The sequence below is a fragment of the Triticum urartu genome, chromosome 2A, assembly GCF_056163025.1.
Source record: "Triticum urartu cultivar PI428250 chromosome 2A, HENAU_Tu73, whole genome shotgun sequence".
NCBI lineage: Eukaryota > Viridiplantae > Streptophyta > Magnoliopsida > Poales > Poaceae > Triticum > Triticum urartu.
The window spans coordinates 731,784,979-731,801,386 of record NC_141874.1 but is presented as its reverse complement, the minus strand read 5'-3'; the positions used below and the strand labels follow the sequence as shown (position 1 = coordinate 731,801,386).

At 46.2% G+C, this 16,408-nt stretch overlaps 1 protein-coding gene and 2 pseudogenes across 2 annotated transcripts; all 3 read right to left on the bottom strand.

Moving 5' to 3' along the window:
- Positions 1-9,140: 9,140 nt before the first annotated feature.
- On the bottom strand, positions 9,141-13,021 carry LOC147987319 (protein FAR1-RELATED SEQUENCE 5-like; annotated as a pseudogene). The gene is made up of 3 exons (XR_015615454.1): positions 11,864-13,021; positions 9,244-11,399; positions 9,141-9,161 (listed from the first exon to the last, which is right to left on the bottom strand). The product of XR_015615454.1 is annotated as a protein FAR1-RELATED SEQUENCE 5-like (transcript).
- A 137-nt stretch (positions 13,022-13,158) lies between these two features.
- Positions 13,159-13,961, bottom strand: LOC125534401 (uncharacterized). Its single transcript, XM_048697647.2, has one exon. It carries the CDS (start codon positions 13,788-13,790, stop codon positions 13,512-13,514), a length of 279 nt encoding a protein of 92 aa, XP_048553604.1. The 5' UTR covers positions 13,791-13,961; the 3' UTR covers positions 13,159-13,511.
- A 1,691-nt stretch (positions 13,962-15,652) lies between these two features.
- Positions 15,653-16,192, bottom strand: LOC147987318 (uncharacterized; annotated as a pseudogene).
- Between the last annotated feature and the right edge of the window lie 216 nt (positions 16,193-16,408).

Here is a 16,408-nt window from a genome sequence, read left to right as displayed (position 1 = left end):
TCCGAGCCCTCAGATAACGTTGGCGGTGGGCGGCGAGTGGTGGCCGCCGACTCCTGTATTCCGTGGGCGACCGGCGTCTCCGATCTGATCTTGCAGCGGTCGTGGGAGGTGCGGACAGCCCAGGTGGTTAGAATGCGGAGCTGTAATCGCGGGATTTAGGGAGGGGTGGGTCGCGTGAGTTATGTGAGATTTGGATAAATGATATAAAGAAATAAGAAAATCTTGTGAACTCGGTGTGGGGTTTATGGGGTTTAGGGTTTAGGGGTTTAGAGTTATTAGGGTTTAGGGGTTTAGGGTTATCAGGGGTTAGGGTTATCAGGGTTTAGGGTTGAGTGTTTACATGCAAGCCCAGAAATGCGCGTGTCAGAGAACGTACTTGCATGTATATGTACTAATGATCCCAAAGTTTCTTAATGGCATCCCATGACCACATAGAGAATGAATGCATAATGGTTTCCATGTTGGGAAATTTTTTGAATGTTTTTACGGTTTAGTGTGGGGGGGTGGGGGGGTTTAGGGTTATCAGGGTTTAGGGTTTAAGGGTTTTAGGGTTGACGGAACTATGTTTGTCTTACGGTGGACGTAGCACACACACCGGACATTGATGGAGCGTTGGTCTACAATGGAGTCCCTCCTGTAGCATCGATCTGGTCCGTCGACTGGCTCGGCCGACATACTTCGTGCCACATAGAGCATGCATGCATCCACTGAACCGGATCAATGTTGGGTTGGTTTCATACAGGTGAGGAAAGCAGCTAGTGCTTTCGGGGTGTTGACATGCTAGGCCGGAAATGCGCGTGTCAGATATCGTACTTGCATGTATAATCCCAAACTTTTTTCATGGCATCCCATGACCCCATAGAGAATGCATGCATAATGGTTTCCATGTGGGGCAAAAATTTGAATGTTTTTACGGTTTAGTGGGGGGGGTTAGGGTTATCAGGGTTTAAGGGTTTTAGGGTTGACGGAACTATGATTGTCTTATGGTGGACGTAGCACACACACCGGACATTGGTGGAGCGTTGGTCTACAACGGATTCCCTCTGGTACCATCGATCCGGTCCGTTGACTGGCTCGGCCGACAAACTTCGTGCCACATAGAGCATGCATCCATCCACTGGACCGGATCGATGTTTGGTTGGTTTCATACACGTGAGGAACCCAGCTAGTGCTTTCGGGGTGTTGACATGCTAGGCCGGAAATGCGCGTGTCAGAGATCGTACTTGCGTGTATAATCCCAAAAATCTTTCATGGCATCCCATGACCACATAGAGAATGCATGCATAATGGTTTCCATATGGGGCAAAAATTTGAATGTTTTTACGGTTTAGTGGGAGGGGTGGGGGGGTTTAGGGTTATCAGGGTTTAGGGTTTAAGGGTTTTAGGGTTGACGGAACTATGTTTGTCTTACGGTGGACGTAGCACACACACCGGACATTGATGGAGCGTTGGTCTACAATGGAGTCCCTCCTGTAGCATCGATCTGGTCCGTCGACTGGCTCGGCCGACATACTTCGTGCCACATAGAGCATGCATGCATCCACTGAGTCGGATCAATGTTGGGTTGGTTTACATGTACATGTACAGGGACCCGAAATGCGCGTGTCAGAGATCGTACTTGCGTGTACATGTACCATCCATTCCATCCACTGGCTGGGCCGACAACCTTCGTGCCACATTGTTCACATTGTCCAATTAACACTTTGTATAGAATTTTTTGGTAAAAAATGAACGAAATAATGCAACTAATCTGAACGTAACGTTTGGCATGTATCAAACCAAGTTGCCACTATTCCTCAAAAAAAAGAACCCAGTTAGCCACTAATTGCGCCAAACATATCTCGTAATTATGAACGAAAAAGGGTTGACAATTATATCTATCTGGAAATTCTTGGACTGAATTTATTGCTCTTCCTTTTTTAGAGAACAATAAGTTAGAATGGTGGGCGGCGGGTTGGCACGGGCACGGCGATGGCTCGGGCTTGTGTCATATGTGGTTCGGCCCGCGATCAGTGCACATGTTTTCGAAGCCCCGAAAAGATCGCGCTCGTTAAAAAAACTTGCATCGAAGCGCATTACTTCAAAATAACTAATTAACCCTACAATCACGGATATATACCTTCCCATTCTACCGCATATCTACCCTATCCTAACCACCCCCATCTACCCTGTTTCTCCTCACATAGCCATCGCCGGGATCGCGCCATCGCTTCTCAAGCGACCACGCCGACGCCGGATTAAAAAGATCTCTTCCACGGCTTCTCTCATCTTCGATTGCAGTGCTGATTATTTTTTCCATTGATTCGACCAACAAGTAATTTCCGAAGAGATTAGAAAATCCAGCTTTTGCCATAGTTGAGTAGTTCTGGTGTGATTCGAGTACAGGATGTCATGCAAGAGCTTTTTGATTGATAGTTTGTACTAGTTGATCGTACAAACTGATTATGAATATTTTTTCACGGTTGTATTGTTTCGAATTAGTTGGATGAGGGTGTGGATACAGTTTTCATACTATGGATATATGTGTTGCTGTAGGGACCATGGTCTCAGAGACGCATAACAACCGTGCGGAGTACGACAAGTCTTTGCATGAAGCGCGTCGGGAGATCGACTTGAAGGTGCAAAAAGATCGCGCTGAGATAGATAAGAAACTGAAAAAAGAACGTTCATACGTGGACAGGATGATAAAGGAGGAGCGTGAGGAGTTTTCCCTTAAGATGGCGAAGATGCGTCTTGAGATTGAAGAAAATTATAAGAGGGACTGTGAGTACATGGAAAAAAAGTTTGTCTTTGGCTACAAGGAAATGCATCAAACGTTGCAGAAGGACCGGAAGCTTGTGGACAGTATTATACAGACAGAGCGAGTCAAGATGGATGCCTATGTGTTGCAGGCACGTGCGGATATGGACAGTAAGCTGCTACAGGAGCGGTCGGACATGGATTATAAGGCCATGCTGGAGAAGGTCCGCTTGGAAGGACATATGTTAGAAGACCGTGCGATCTCACGGCCACCCCGACAACATGTCTTCAATTATTCTCCCCCTGTAAGTATCTCGCACCGATTCTATATATTAAGGACCTACGTATTCTATGATACAAACATCTTCAATTTGTGGCAACCTTATGTCGGCGATTGTATGTAGGCTAAGCATCATGAGACGGCACATTCGCCATTCACTCGAGACATTGCGATAGAGTCATCCGTTCAATGGCACATCAGTCCACCCCAACAACATATCGTCAATTCTCCCCTTGTAAGTACCTCGCAACGATGCATACCCAAGATATGGTATGACCTTTCAAAACTTGTGTGTAAACCCACTATCGACGTTTCATACGCAGGATAAGAAACATGTGATGGCAGAGTCCCCAGTCACACCACATGAAGGATACATTCCACATGAAAAGGTGAGAAGGTTTGAGATGACACAATCCCCAGTCACTCCACATGAAGGATACATTCCACAAAAGCAGGTAACAACGCCGCAATGTTGCTATGCACATAAAAAATTATGTTTGCCCCTTTACTCATTGAATGTATTAACTCTGATGTGAGATACTAGGTGCTGGTCATGGAATTTTTTGTTAGTAGGGATGATGAGATGTCACATGTCCCGAGAGCATACTTTGATGAACACCCGGCAGAAGTCAGAATTTATGAACCCGCCAAAGTGACCTACGATCTCATTATGAGTGAAATGAGAGATACTTTTGGTTGCAAACTGGGAGCAGAACTGTACTACTTCTTACCCGGGTCTGCGTGGAAGCTGCCAGAAGGAATGTTCTTGATTGCAGGACCAGATGATGTACAAAAAATGCTTTCTGATCTGAATGGCGGCAAGACATGTCACCTGTACATTGTGTACAATAGAACTACGGGTTGTTTTCCCGAGGATGACATTGATTCCGAGGTTCAAATTTTACATGTTACATGCATCTAGTTTATGGCTACGTCTTTTTTTAGTTCTTCCTAATACAATTCCTATGGTTTTCTATAGGAAGTGAGAATCCAAGAAATGGAGGGTCTTGCTAGAGAGTTGGCAGAGAAAGATCAAGAACAACTTAAGTTGTATGGTTACATTGATGTTAAAGAGAAAAAGATTGAAGCACATGGGTCGTCGCCAAGCCCGACGCAATCTCCAACGACGCAACGCAAGAGGTCACTGGATTTTGGCAGTGCAGAAGACAATATGGAGTAGGCTCAATTGTTTTTCAACCAGTTTAAGCTTCAAACCAGGATTATTTAGTTGCAAACAAACATTTTGTTTTCTTTTTCACACTATGTTCGCAATTATGGTACAATTTATTCATGAGACAGTTCTTTGAACAACAATGCATGTGTTTTATGATCAATCATGCAGTTGTTTCTGAGTTGTTTTTGAGATGGCATTGTGTCTAAAGAAGTTTCCATTTATAAAACTTGGCACGCAGTCGCATCGGAATCGCGTATCACGCGAGAGGCGTGCGTCGCACGGGAGAGCGTCGCACGCGAGCTTGTTTTCGGGTAGAAATCATAACATATTTTGGATAGAAAAAGTTCACGTCCGGCACCCGCGCATGCAAACCCACGTCGCCGCCATTCCCATGCATGCATGCCTCAGGCGCAGACAACGAGACGGCCCATCCGAATTAGGCCCATCCGAAGTAGGCCATTAGAACCCTCCCCCACTCCACCTATTCCCCTCGCACTGTGGCCTCCCTCCCTCCATCGCCAGATCCCCCACTCGTCCCCCTCTGTCCGCCGCCCCATTACTCATCGGCGACTCCACCCCCCGCCGCCCCCGCGCCCCCCGAACGGGATCGGCCGGATCCATCTCCTCAACCACCGCAGGACAGTGCAGGTACCCCAGTTTCTGTTGACGTCTCAATGGTATCCATGCTGATAATGCTAGGTAGATCGACTGAGTGTAGTAATTCTTGCTAGAAAACCATCTGAAACTTGTGATGCTTGCTACTGTATAATATAGGACTTTTCAAAGTTCTGTTATGATGGCACTATTGGACACATATAGTAGAGCTGCGTTTTTAGTTGTTATACTTTCAGTTAACATCACTGCTTGGGAAAGGACGAATTGGATGCATTCAGGTCTGCAGTTGATAGTGTATCATCATAATGTAGGTGCTGTGTTGTGTGATTCTTCATGCTGAGAACTTCAGCTTTTTCAGTTATAGTGAAAGGCTTATGTATAAAAAAACTACTAAATGATCACAAAAACTTCTAGACAACATTCTGTATGATCTGACCAAAACTTTAACCAAATGATCACCAAAATTTGAAGGATTTTGCATCACATCACAACCATAAGTGTTCTGCACTAGCATCATAACAATCACATAACTACATAACAAAAGCAAACTTGTTCATCATTACAAAAGCAAACTTGTTCAACATAACAAAAGCTAACTTGTTCAGCATTACAAAAGCAAACTTTTTCAACCACATAACTGCAAACTGAGACACATAATACCACAAACAACTCAATATCCCCAGTAGTAGGGGTCATCCCAATGATCCTCCGCCTCTTGCCAGTACTCCAAACCTTCTTTGACGATATCGATTTTCTTCCATGCCTCGTAGGTGACGTACGCATCTTTCGCTTCGTACTCGATGAGGTTGTTTGGCAGTGGGCTGTCCCCCCATAGTTTGTGGTCCAATTCCTTGTTGATATTCTTCTTCATTTCCTTGTACGATGGGTGGATGAGGCTGGCTGCAAACTCAGCCAAAGCCTGCCACTTCTTTCCATTCCTTGGAACTCTCCATTTGCGCTGCATGTCGACGTACTTGTCGGGGTTGATCTCCAAACCAGACAATTTCAGCTTCTCCTTGTCACCTCCAATGGAGAAGCCAACAAAGGTGTACAGCTTCTTCTCCTGCAGGAGCGGGCGGAGTTCCTTGGGCCTGCATCAAATTAATCTGGTGCATCAAATTCATCTACTTCAAAAACTTCAGAAACTACTAATTAGACATAAAATTCAGAACTAGTATTGCATCTACTCCAGAACTTCAGAACTAGTATTGCATCTACTTCAGAACTACAGAACTATTGTGTCTACTTCAAAAACTTCAGAAACTACTAATTAGACAGAAACGTCAGAACTTCAGAAACTTCAGAACTGGATGTTTTTACCATTTGGTTGCCGCGGTGATGTGGTATACCAGGACGAGATCCTCCACGCATAACTGTAGAACTGCAGCCTTTTGCGGAGGTTCATCTTCCCTCGTATACTCGACATCAACGCCGATCGACCGAGGAAACATGCCGCCGAGCCTCCTCCTGATCTCGCGGATCCTCTTGTCGGCTACGTCTGGATTGCCGGTGCATACGACATCCAGCTTCTCCTTCTTCAGGTGGATATCAACCATGAGCGCCACGGTGTAGTCCTGCTTCTGCCCGGGGACCAGAACGTCGTCGTCGACCACCAGCGGCTCCTTGCCAGACGCCTCACCTTGGTGATGCTTGGCAGACGGAGGGGAGTTGCTCCATGATGCCTCCGCCATTCTCTTGGCAGACGGAGGGGAGTTGCTCCACGATTCCTCCTCCATTGCCCTCCTGGCCAGCGATGGTGGAGGCAGAGGGGAGTTGCTTGATGGTGGAGGCAGAGGGAGGAAGATGGAGCGGCAATGGAATGAGGAAGGAGGCAGAGGGAGGCAGATTGAGCGGCAATGGAATAGGAGGGGAGTTCCCTGCGTCCTGGGGAGTTGCCAGTGGAGGGGAGTCGTGGGGAGTTGCCAGTGGAAGGGAGGCATGGGGAGTTGCCACGAAAACTCAAACGTCCTGCCCTTTGGCCCTCGAAAAATCTGGAGGGGAGACGTGGGCCCTTTGGTTTGTCCTATTTTTGAAACAAAACAAAAAAAATAACAGCCATATTTTGCTCTCACTGCAACCATATTAAGAGATCAAAAATGGCACCAAAAAGTCACTTCAGCCATCCTAAATGGCACGAAAACAGCACCAAAACAACATCAGCCAAAACAGCAAAAAATGCATCCATCGATCGTTCTTTATTTCTTCTAACATTCCGTGTTCTGTGCAGTGAGATAGACACAACGCTACAAATGCAGGCTGACAACGCCCGCGATTTCATGACCATCAGGACAGACGGCGGCTTCATCCACGCTCCGGTCCCATGAGTCGAGTCGAAAGTAGTGATGCTATGTGTAGTTCTGAAACATTGATTGGCTCATGTTGTAATTAAACTTTAATGAATTGTATGTCTCTTTGGTTTGGACAGTCGTTAAACTTAGATGTAATCGATGCTATTATTACTAGGACCATGAATTGTGCTATTAATGTCTTGCTTATCTCTTCTGATCCTTTTGTTGCATACTTATTTATTGCTTATGTATTGTCTGTTGTTTGGCTTGTGCATAGAGATGCCGTCGTATGTCGTGTACAAGGGTAAGGTTCCTGGAGTCTACGACGACTGGGAGGAGTGTCGGAGACAGGTTCACCGTTTCAGCGGTAACAGTTACAAAGGGTACACCACTAGGGCGGAGGCGGAATCTAGATGCGCCCGCTATCTAGCGGGAGAGAGGACGGAGCGTTGGAGGAACCGGATGAAGACCAGTTTCATCGCGATGATGCTCATCGTGATGACCGCAACTCTCTTCTATGTGATGGTAGTTTAGATGATCGATATCGACTTGTAATGTGAAGACAAACTCGCTACTCGCGGTCTCGAGACTTGTAATGTTCTATCTTTGTTCGGTCTTTTGAATTCGGAGACTAATATGATGAATTGTATTCGGAGAGCTATCTTCTATTGTATTGGATGAATGTGCTGTTGCTGTGTGGTGCTGTCTATATTCTGTCCAATAATATATTCTGTAACCTGTGAAAATATCAGAAATGTGCATTTTTTCAACCACCTCCAAATCACCTCAGTTTTGGCACACATGATCTCTTCCACAAACAAAACTAGGTTTCCAAGTTTTTGTATTTTTTTAAATTTTTTTGAATTTATAATGCCCTCTAGACTGACTGCTGAAAACATCGGTCTATGCCTCAAGGGGGCATTGTAAAATAATTTTTTTCAAAATTTTCTTGCATACACATGTTTTGCACATGTGGTTCACCATGTACAAGAAAATTTGGGTGATTTGGAGGTGGTGGAAAAATTCACGTTTTTTCAAAAACTGGCTTAAGTGACCAAATGGTCCCTCCGGGAATGCGGGCATTTTTTCGACCACCTCCAAATCACCTCAGTTTTGGCACACATGATCTTTTCCACAAACAAAACTAGGTTTCCAAGTTTTTGAATTTTTTTAGATTTTTTTGAATTTACAATGCCCTCTAGACTGACTGCTGAAAACATCGGTCTATGCCTCAAGGGGGCATTGCAAAATAATTTTTTTCAAAATTTTCTTGCATACACATGTTTTGCACATGTGGGTCACCATGTACAAGAAAATTTGGGTGATTTGGAGGTGGTGGAAAAATTCACGTTTTTTCAAAAACTGGCTTAAGTTAGACCAAATGGTCCCTCCGGGAATGCGGGCATTTTTTCGACCACCTCCAAATCACCTCATTTTTGGCACACATGATCTCTTCCACAAACAAAACTAGGTTTCCAAGTTTTTGAATTTTTTTAAATTTTTTTGAATTTATAATGCCCTCTAGACTGACTGCTGAAAACATCGGTCTATGCCTCAAGGGGACCTGCATGCAAGAGTCGGGGACCTGCATGTGAATAGTGATTCATCAAGGCCTTGACAGCTACTGGCACAGCGGCTGCCGCCCGATTTGCATGCAGCGAAGATGAACGTGCATGGAGGTTTTTCAAAGATTTCCAAGCACACCCCAGTGGGCCCCGCTTATTTAAAAAATACGTCAGTCATTATTGCTCTGTAAATGAAGAATATGCATGATGATTATGAATGTGCATGACAACCATAGTAAGGGTGAAGAATCATAGTGCCCAATTTGTCGAAATACATCATCATTCTTAAAGTTGGACATCAAATGATACACACAGAAAATGGAAACGAAAGATGTCGAACTAATATAGTAACATGCCAGTACAACCGCACTTCACTAAATTACTGTCACGATGAAATAGAATGTAAAGACCACGTCACACAAACATGAATGGCACACGACTTTCTCTGGCTCATCGTTGGTTCATGCTATATGTAGATATCACAGTTCAGCCTCGATATCCTACACAGAAGAATAGAATAAATCACATGGACATCAATTATGAGTAAAACACATGCAAAAAAAATATGAACATATTTCGTACCTCTAGCAATTTAGCGCATTTACGTCGATTATGACCTGGTTTCTTGCAATAGCCACAGATATTCTGTGATCTTGACTTCTTTGTCTTTGCCTGCAGCCTTTTCTTCGGTGCACCTCGTCCTGGCACATGCACGGGATCCAGAACCTTATGAACTTTCTGCGAGTGCGGCATCAACGGGCCAAACCTAATGCTGTTATGCTGAGCATTAGTTGACTCCTTGCTGTCAGCTTGTTCAAAACTTGATTGCTTGCCATGATGTTGTGCTTGCAAAAGCATCTTTAGACGGTGATAGTCCTCATCAGAGTGGCATGCCTGGAAACTTGCGGCGTGACTACAATTCCGCAACTCGCGGTACCTCTGCAGGCTTAGCGAATAGTCATACATCTGGTTTTTTCTGGTAGGTGCGTATGCACATTTTGCATTCATAGTCCACCTAGTGGGAACGCAACAACCGGGCAGAATTGTTTGTTTTAAAATCCCCAATATGTAAAAAATGTGGGAACATGGTGTGCCTGCGCATTCCAGCTTACGGCAAGAACAACTCACCCTGTGCAAAAGACCTCCTTGCTCTTCAATGCGCACTCCAAACTTTTTATCCATTCTATCCTGCTTGGACACAACATAAATGGAATCTTCTGATCCATCTAGTATCTCTCTAATCTGACATTTGCTGACAGCATCTATGCTCCATAAGACCATCTTAAAGACACTAGGTGTGAAAACTGTTGTGGCGTGTTTCTCAAGCGGCGAAGCATTTTCCTCTGTAAATGGAACGGACCGCAAGGCTTCGACGTCATGGAGAGCTTCGTTAATCCGTCGCGACACAAGGCAACGCTCATAGTGCTCTAGCATTTCAAACAACGACATCTTACCCTCAAGATGCGTATGTAGCACAGAGTTCAAGCTCTTACTCCTCTGATTGCTGCTCAATCCTAGGAAACAACGCCCCTCAAGATATGGAGCACACCACAACTTTCTCATCTGATACATCTGATGCAGCCAAGACTCCTCACTGGTTACTTTATTCCGTTGTAAGAATTGTATCCATTTTATCTCATGCTCTTCAATGGAAGAAGTATCATAAATGAAAGATCTGAATTCCTCCTTTATGTCGTCATCATTCAGATGTCGTACAATGTTCTGCTGAATGTGCCATATACATAGTCTATGGTTTGAGTCTGGCCAGACCACCCTTATTGCTCTCTGCATTGCAAGGTCCCTATCTGTGATCACAGATATCGGATGCTTCTGTGCCATGCAATCAGAAAAGGTCCGCAACATCCACTCGTATGCCTGGCTTGTTTCATGAGAAATTATACCACAGCCAAATATAACAGTGCTGCGGTGGTGATTCAACCCGACAAAAGGCACGAATGGCAGATTGTATTTGTTGGTTCTGTATGTGCTATCGAAAACAATGACGTCTCCGAAAGCCTCGTAGTCAAGTCGCGATTGACTATCAGCCCAGAACAGTCCCTTCAGATGGCCATGCTCGTCTACCAAGTACTTGAAGAAAAAAAATCCACATCTCGCTCTCGCCTCGCCATCATGTGCATGATCACCGTTTTAGCATCACCGGCACTGATTGTCTCCTGCTTATTAGCATGGCAGAAATTATAAACGTCCCTCTTTATGCATCCAACCTTATCAAATCCACCGTATTGAAAGCACAAAATATCCATAATACGGTATTTGCGGATCCCACATTTTTCCATGTCCGCAATGTCCGCTTTCTGCTCATCGCTAATTCGTCTGTGCGAACGCAGCAGACAAGAAAGATCCCGTGGGGCTAGAGGATGGCTGTGCTCATCGATGAAATCCTTGACAAACCACCGACCGGTTTCCTCCTGTCTCGTAATGACCAATTTAGCATTACACCCAACACGAGTTAAACTTCGTGGCCTCCTCTTTCTATCTTCCATCTTTCTTTTCATGTGCTTATCTTCGCGAAACCTTTGACGACTACACACAATTTTCCTTAAAATTATGTATTTGTTGGATCCATCCCACTCAACGTAGCTTTTTCTCACACTAAAACCTTTTTGAAGAGCATATTTGTTGTAGAATTCATAGCCTTCAGCCTCACTATCAAACATCTTGCTGACAACATTTACATACTCGAACATACTCTCATCACTTGCATACGCCATGTCTTCCTGCATATGACATGTGAGGGAAACCAATCATCAACATCTTTCTGTTTATCAATGTTGCAGGTGTAAAATAGCTCATAGGCAAAGACAAGTGCATGGAAAAGACTTTGCTGGTTTGACATGTGAGGGAAACCAATCATCAACGTCCAACAAGTAGTATCTCATCTTCCTTTAACATATATTTCATGCGCTATGCAAACCTAAAGTGATGATGACTTTAATAAACTAAATTAAGTGAACTATGGAACCCGTATCTCATCTTCCTTTAGTATATCTTATCTCAAACGTCAACATCTTACTTAAACAAACATGATGCGATTAGCTCAAAAGAAACTATGCCACGATGAAGCTTTCCATTCGTTGTTCTAGTCCGTACCCGGATCTTGTGGGGTTGAGGTTGTACTGCATGCACGGTGGAGGGGCGCAACGGCCAAGAGAACAAGCAGAACGGCAAGCCGAATTCATACCTTAAGGATGGTACGCGCGAAGAGATGGGATCGCCCGCCGCGGTCGCCGCCGATTCAGCCGGCGCAGATCCGGCCTTCTTCTTCTTCGGTGACGGCGTGGGGGGCTGGGGTTGGTTGGGTGGAGGACGAGGACGATGAATTTATTCCTCTCGCCGGGCAGGTCGAGGACGGAGAAGGTCAGGAGCGGCGAGCGGCGACGAATAGATCGGAGGAGGATTCTGAACTGGATCGAGTAGACATGGATCTGGTCCTCAGGTGATCGGTTCAAGAAAAGATATTTCCCCCTGGACCATTATGCCCTTATCGCAATTAACATATTAAATTTAATCAACTAAAATTCCCCGCAAGATCTAACGGCTAATAAAAATCAGCCGTGATCAGACATGTAAGTACTGCTAAGTACTCCGAGTACTAACCCAATCACCGTAAAACAGCTCAACTAAAATATGTTTAGATACATCTATTTCTGTGATAAGTAATTCCGAACGGAGGTGGTACATCAGATGATCAGATCAGGCTTGGTGGCGGCCCATGAATTGTCTTGCTTTTAGCACACGGGAAGACAAAGATCGCTCAATCACGCAAATCTGCCAAGGTAGAGTTTATTCGACTATTCGAGGCACGCAGCGTGCGGTAATCGTCTCCCCCCTCTTAGGATATGCAAGTGATTATTAGACTAATAACAATCCTCCTTTCTGCAACACGTAGGTTAAGTACTGTAGAATTTTTGGCCACATGCTCTGCTCTTGGGGAGACGCGGACGGGCAGGGAAAACCGGAGGCCGGTGGCCATGGTTTCAACGATACCAGCCGGCCACTGCAACTGGAAAGTGGACCGTGTTGTGTCTCACTCGGTCATCACTCTGATTACCAGTAAACACGTTTACTGAACTTATTAATGTTGTCTTATTAAAAAGATCACTCTGATCATTCTTTTAGTTTAACATGTTATTTTGTCCGTTGAGCAGATTGCCGAGAAAATAAATTCAGAACAACAGGTTCGCCTCGCATGCACAGCCGGAGCGACAGAAAGCACATCTAGCAGGTCAGACTTCATCAAAATATATAATCAGAGAAGAAGAATTTGGTTGGAAGGAACGCAACGCTGGAATCTCTAAGACTCTAACGGACACCGCTTGCAGAGCGACTGGAGATGTTCGAATTGATCAAGAGAAGATGCGAGATCTTGGAGCGCAGAGTTGGGCTGCTGTGTACGGGTAGCTGAACCTGCTCTGTTTTCGGCATGCTATGCGAGTTCTTTGAGATTCAACTCCCTTGTTGTTTTCCCCTGTTCCATCCTTTCTGCAGAGTTGGACTGCTACATATAGGTAGCCGAACCTGCTCTGTTTTCGGCTTGCTTCTCAGCTTTGCGGAGTTGCTCTCCCTGTGCAACTCTCAACATTTTTCTGCCTCTTTTGATAAGGATTGGCCTTCGGCCTTTAGGAAACTAGTCACAGAAGCACAATGGCAAGGTATGGCAAGGTAGGGTGATATACAGTCGTAAATTGAGGCCGAAACTTTCATCATCATCATCATCATCATCACCGTGGTATCTTACAACGGTGGGGAAAGGGCAATCAGCCAGGTCTCAGGCCATGGCTGCATACTTTGCTCCGACGAACACAACACCTCTAGCTACTATAGTACTCCTAGTTTGGGCCCCAGCAGCTGAGGTACATGACCGTCCTCAGCCCCTCCTCGGCCTTGTCTGCTCGCCGCCTCTCCGTCACTGCCGCCGCAGAGGTCGGAAGCTGCTTCTTGCCTTGCGAGACGCCGCCGCCGCCGCGGACGTTGGCCTTTGCCTTGGCTGTCCGATGGATGGACCTGAGGGCATAGTTCCAGCGGCAGAGCCCGGCCTGGTCCTTGAGCGCCTCCACGGCGCCCACGCCCATCGCCACCATCCACGAAGCCTTCGCTGGACCAGCCATCTCCTCCCCTTCTTGTTCCCAAGTTGCTGGAGAGAAGATACTGAATTGTGATCTCTGTGTCTGTAGAGCTACTGAACTTGCGGTAGTGAAGAAAGTGTGCTGATGCTTGTTCGTTTTTTGTGGACTGCCTGAACTGATGCCTGTTTGTGTTGATGGGAGGAGGAGTGGGAGTAGCCTGGGTTTATATACGGGAGAGCCGGAGCAAAACAGCCGGCCGCCGGTGCTGGTTTTCCAGGATACCGGGTGCCTTTGAAGACACCTTTGCTTAGTTGCGCCGCACCTCTCGCTGTCGATATCCCGGTGGAGGTGGCGGCCTATCTCGCCTTGTCTAGTTTTTATTTTTTTTGAGAGAAACCTTGTCTAGTTTTCTTGCGGCCGAGCGGCTGGTTTTGTCCACTGGGATCGGACCAAGGCGGCAGAGTTGAGATACGAGTGATGGACGACGAAGTAGTTTAGACAAGAGGAGGCTGGAAGCGATGCCAATCTCAGTTTCTGAAATCCTTCCGGATCATGAAAGTATGTGAAGTACCGGAAATTTGTTGGTGCTCCCAGGAGCGCATGCTCCTGCATGCGGAAAAAATATTTCGAAGTGTGAAAAAAATTGAAACAAAAGTTTGGCACATACATCTCGACATTTTATGTGTGCACGTCAAGTTTCGGAGAAAACCGATATTTTTTATGACTTGTGTAAAAAAGACAAAAGGATGTCTTGTGAAATGCATTTTGTAACACCGGATTTTTGTCTTTTTCAAACGCGACATATAATTTGTCTGTTTTTCGCGAAACAACTTTGTGAGCATGTACAATATTCAGATGTACGCATCAAGTTTTTGTTTGGAATTTTTTAACATTTCAAAATATGCTTAACACACATTTTAAAAACTGGAGCATGCGCTCCCATATGCCAAAGAACATTGCTATACGGACGACAAACTCAGACGACTCATAAACGACAGTGATAATCTGGCCACACACATGCATGTCCACAGCGGTGCAACGGCCGTTAGATTTATTGTCGTCCACATATTGTCCATGTTTTGTCGTTCATAGAGCAGTTTCGTACGCCAAAACGCCACTCTCGTAAAGTACCGTGTCTTGCACGAGCTCGAGAGTCAGCGTGCATACTGAGCTGAGTTCACATCATCCAGCCACATGAAGTGGTGCGGCTAGCGCAAACCAATCCGGCCATCTTCTAAGAGCATCTTTAACAGACTTCACAAAATATCGACCTCCATAAATCTTTTGTAGTTCGCGGAAAAAGATATATACAGGCCGGCGTGGGCGAGGACAGACTCAGACCTCGTATAATCAACCTGTAAAAAGTATTTTTTAAATATATCAAATAGACCAGCTAGCCCTTTTTTTAATCGTCTTTTTTTCGTGTCAATCCGACAGACAGACAGACGAGAAAAAACGTGAGACGAGCGCGGCGCAGACGGAGGCCAGGGCGGCCGGATCAAACTGCCGGCGCATCGAGCTAGCTAGCTAGCTCTTCGAATCCATTAAGCTGCTAGCTGTTCCAATGGATTGAGCTAGCTAGCTAGCTCCGTTCGAGAGCCGCGGAGCCACGGGGAGCACAGCGGCCGGCTATCCGACGGCGGGCGAGCGCGGTGGCCGGGCGGCGGACGGCCGTGGCGAGTTTTATGACGTTGGTGGAAGCAAAGATTCCTCAACCGTCAATGTTGACCAATATGCAGGGCCCTGTTAAAGTTGTCCTTAAAATTGTATATACAAGAGTTTCGCATTCGCGTTTACAGGGTCCCTTAAATTTTTTTAAGAATCGAAGGATTTTAAGGAATCTATTCAGACTCGTTTTTTTACTGAAACTACAAAAAACGATTATTTTATATATTTGATCACTTATACGGATGTGCTAGAGATGCTCTAAAAAGATCTAAAGGGCCGTGACCGATGACTAGTCAGCTAGTTAGTTGTTGGGTCCCCAGTTGCTGAGGTACATGACAGTCCGGAGCTCCTCCTCCTGCTCCTGCCTCGCCTTCCTCCTCGCCGCCGCCCCGCCGGCAGCGAGCGGCACCTTGCCCTTGGTGCAGGCGCCGTTCCCGGCGGCCGCATTAGTACTACCGAAGCGCTGTTGGACGCACGGGAGCGCGTGGTAATTCCAGCGGCACAGCCCGGCGTGCCGCTCCTTGAGCGCCTCCACCGTGCCCACACCCACGCTCATCGCCGCCGCCTAGGACGAGAACGTAACCTTCCCGTTGCCGCTCGCCATCTGACTAATTGCACGATTCCAGGTATAGCCGAGCTCGAGTGAGTGTTTCGTTCGTTGCTGTGTGTGTAAGTTTGCTCGGCTGCTTGCCAAATGGTGGTGCACCTCACGGTAGTTTCATAGGAGATCACCAGGGAGATGCCGATGTTGGCATGGGTAACCGGCCGTCGCTAGCAAGCTGCCTCGTACGAGCGCGCGCGTGGTTTGTGGACTAGGCGTGGCCTCGTGGGCGGAAACCGGGTGCCTAGCTAGCTTGGCGCCTCAGGTTGCTGTCGGACGCCAGCCGAGGCTGTGAATTGCGGCGTGCAACAAGTTATGCGCTGCTGTCAGCTTGTCACTGTGCGGAAGCCAGTGTGTTATCCACTTGCTGGGAATAGTCTCTGCATCATGC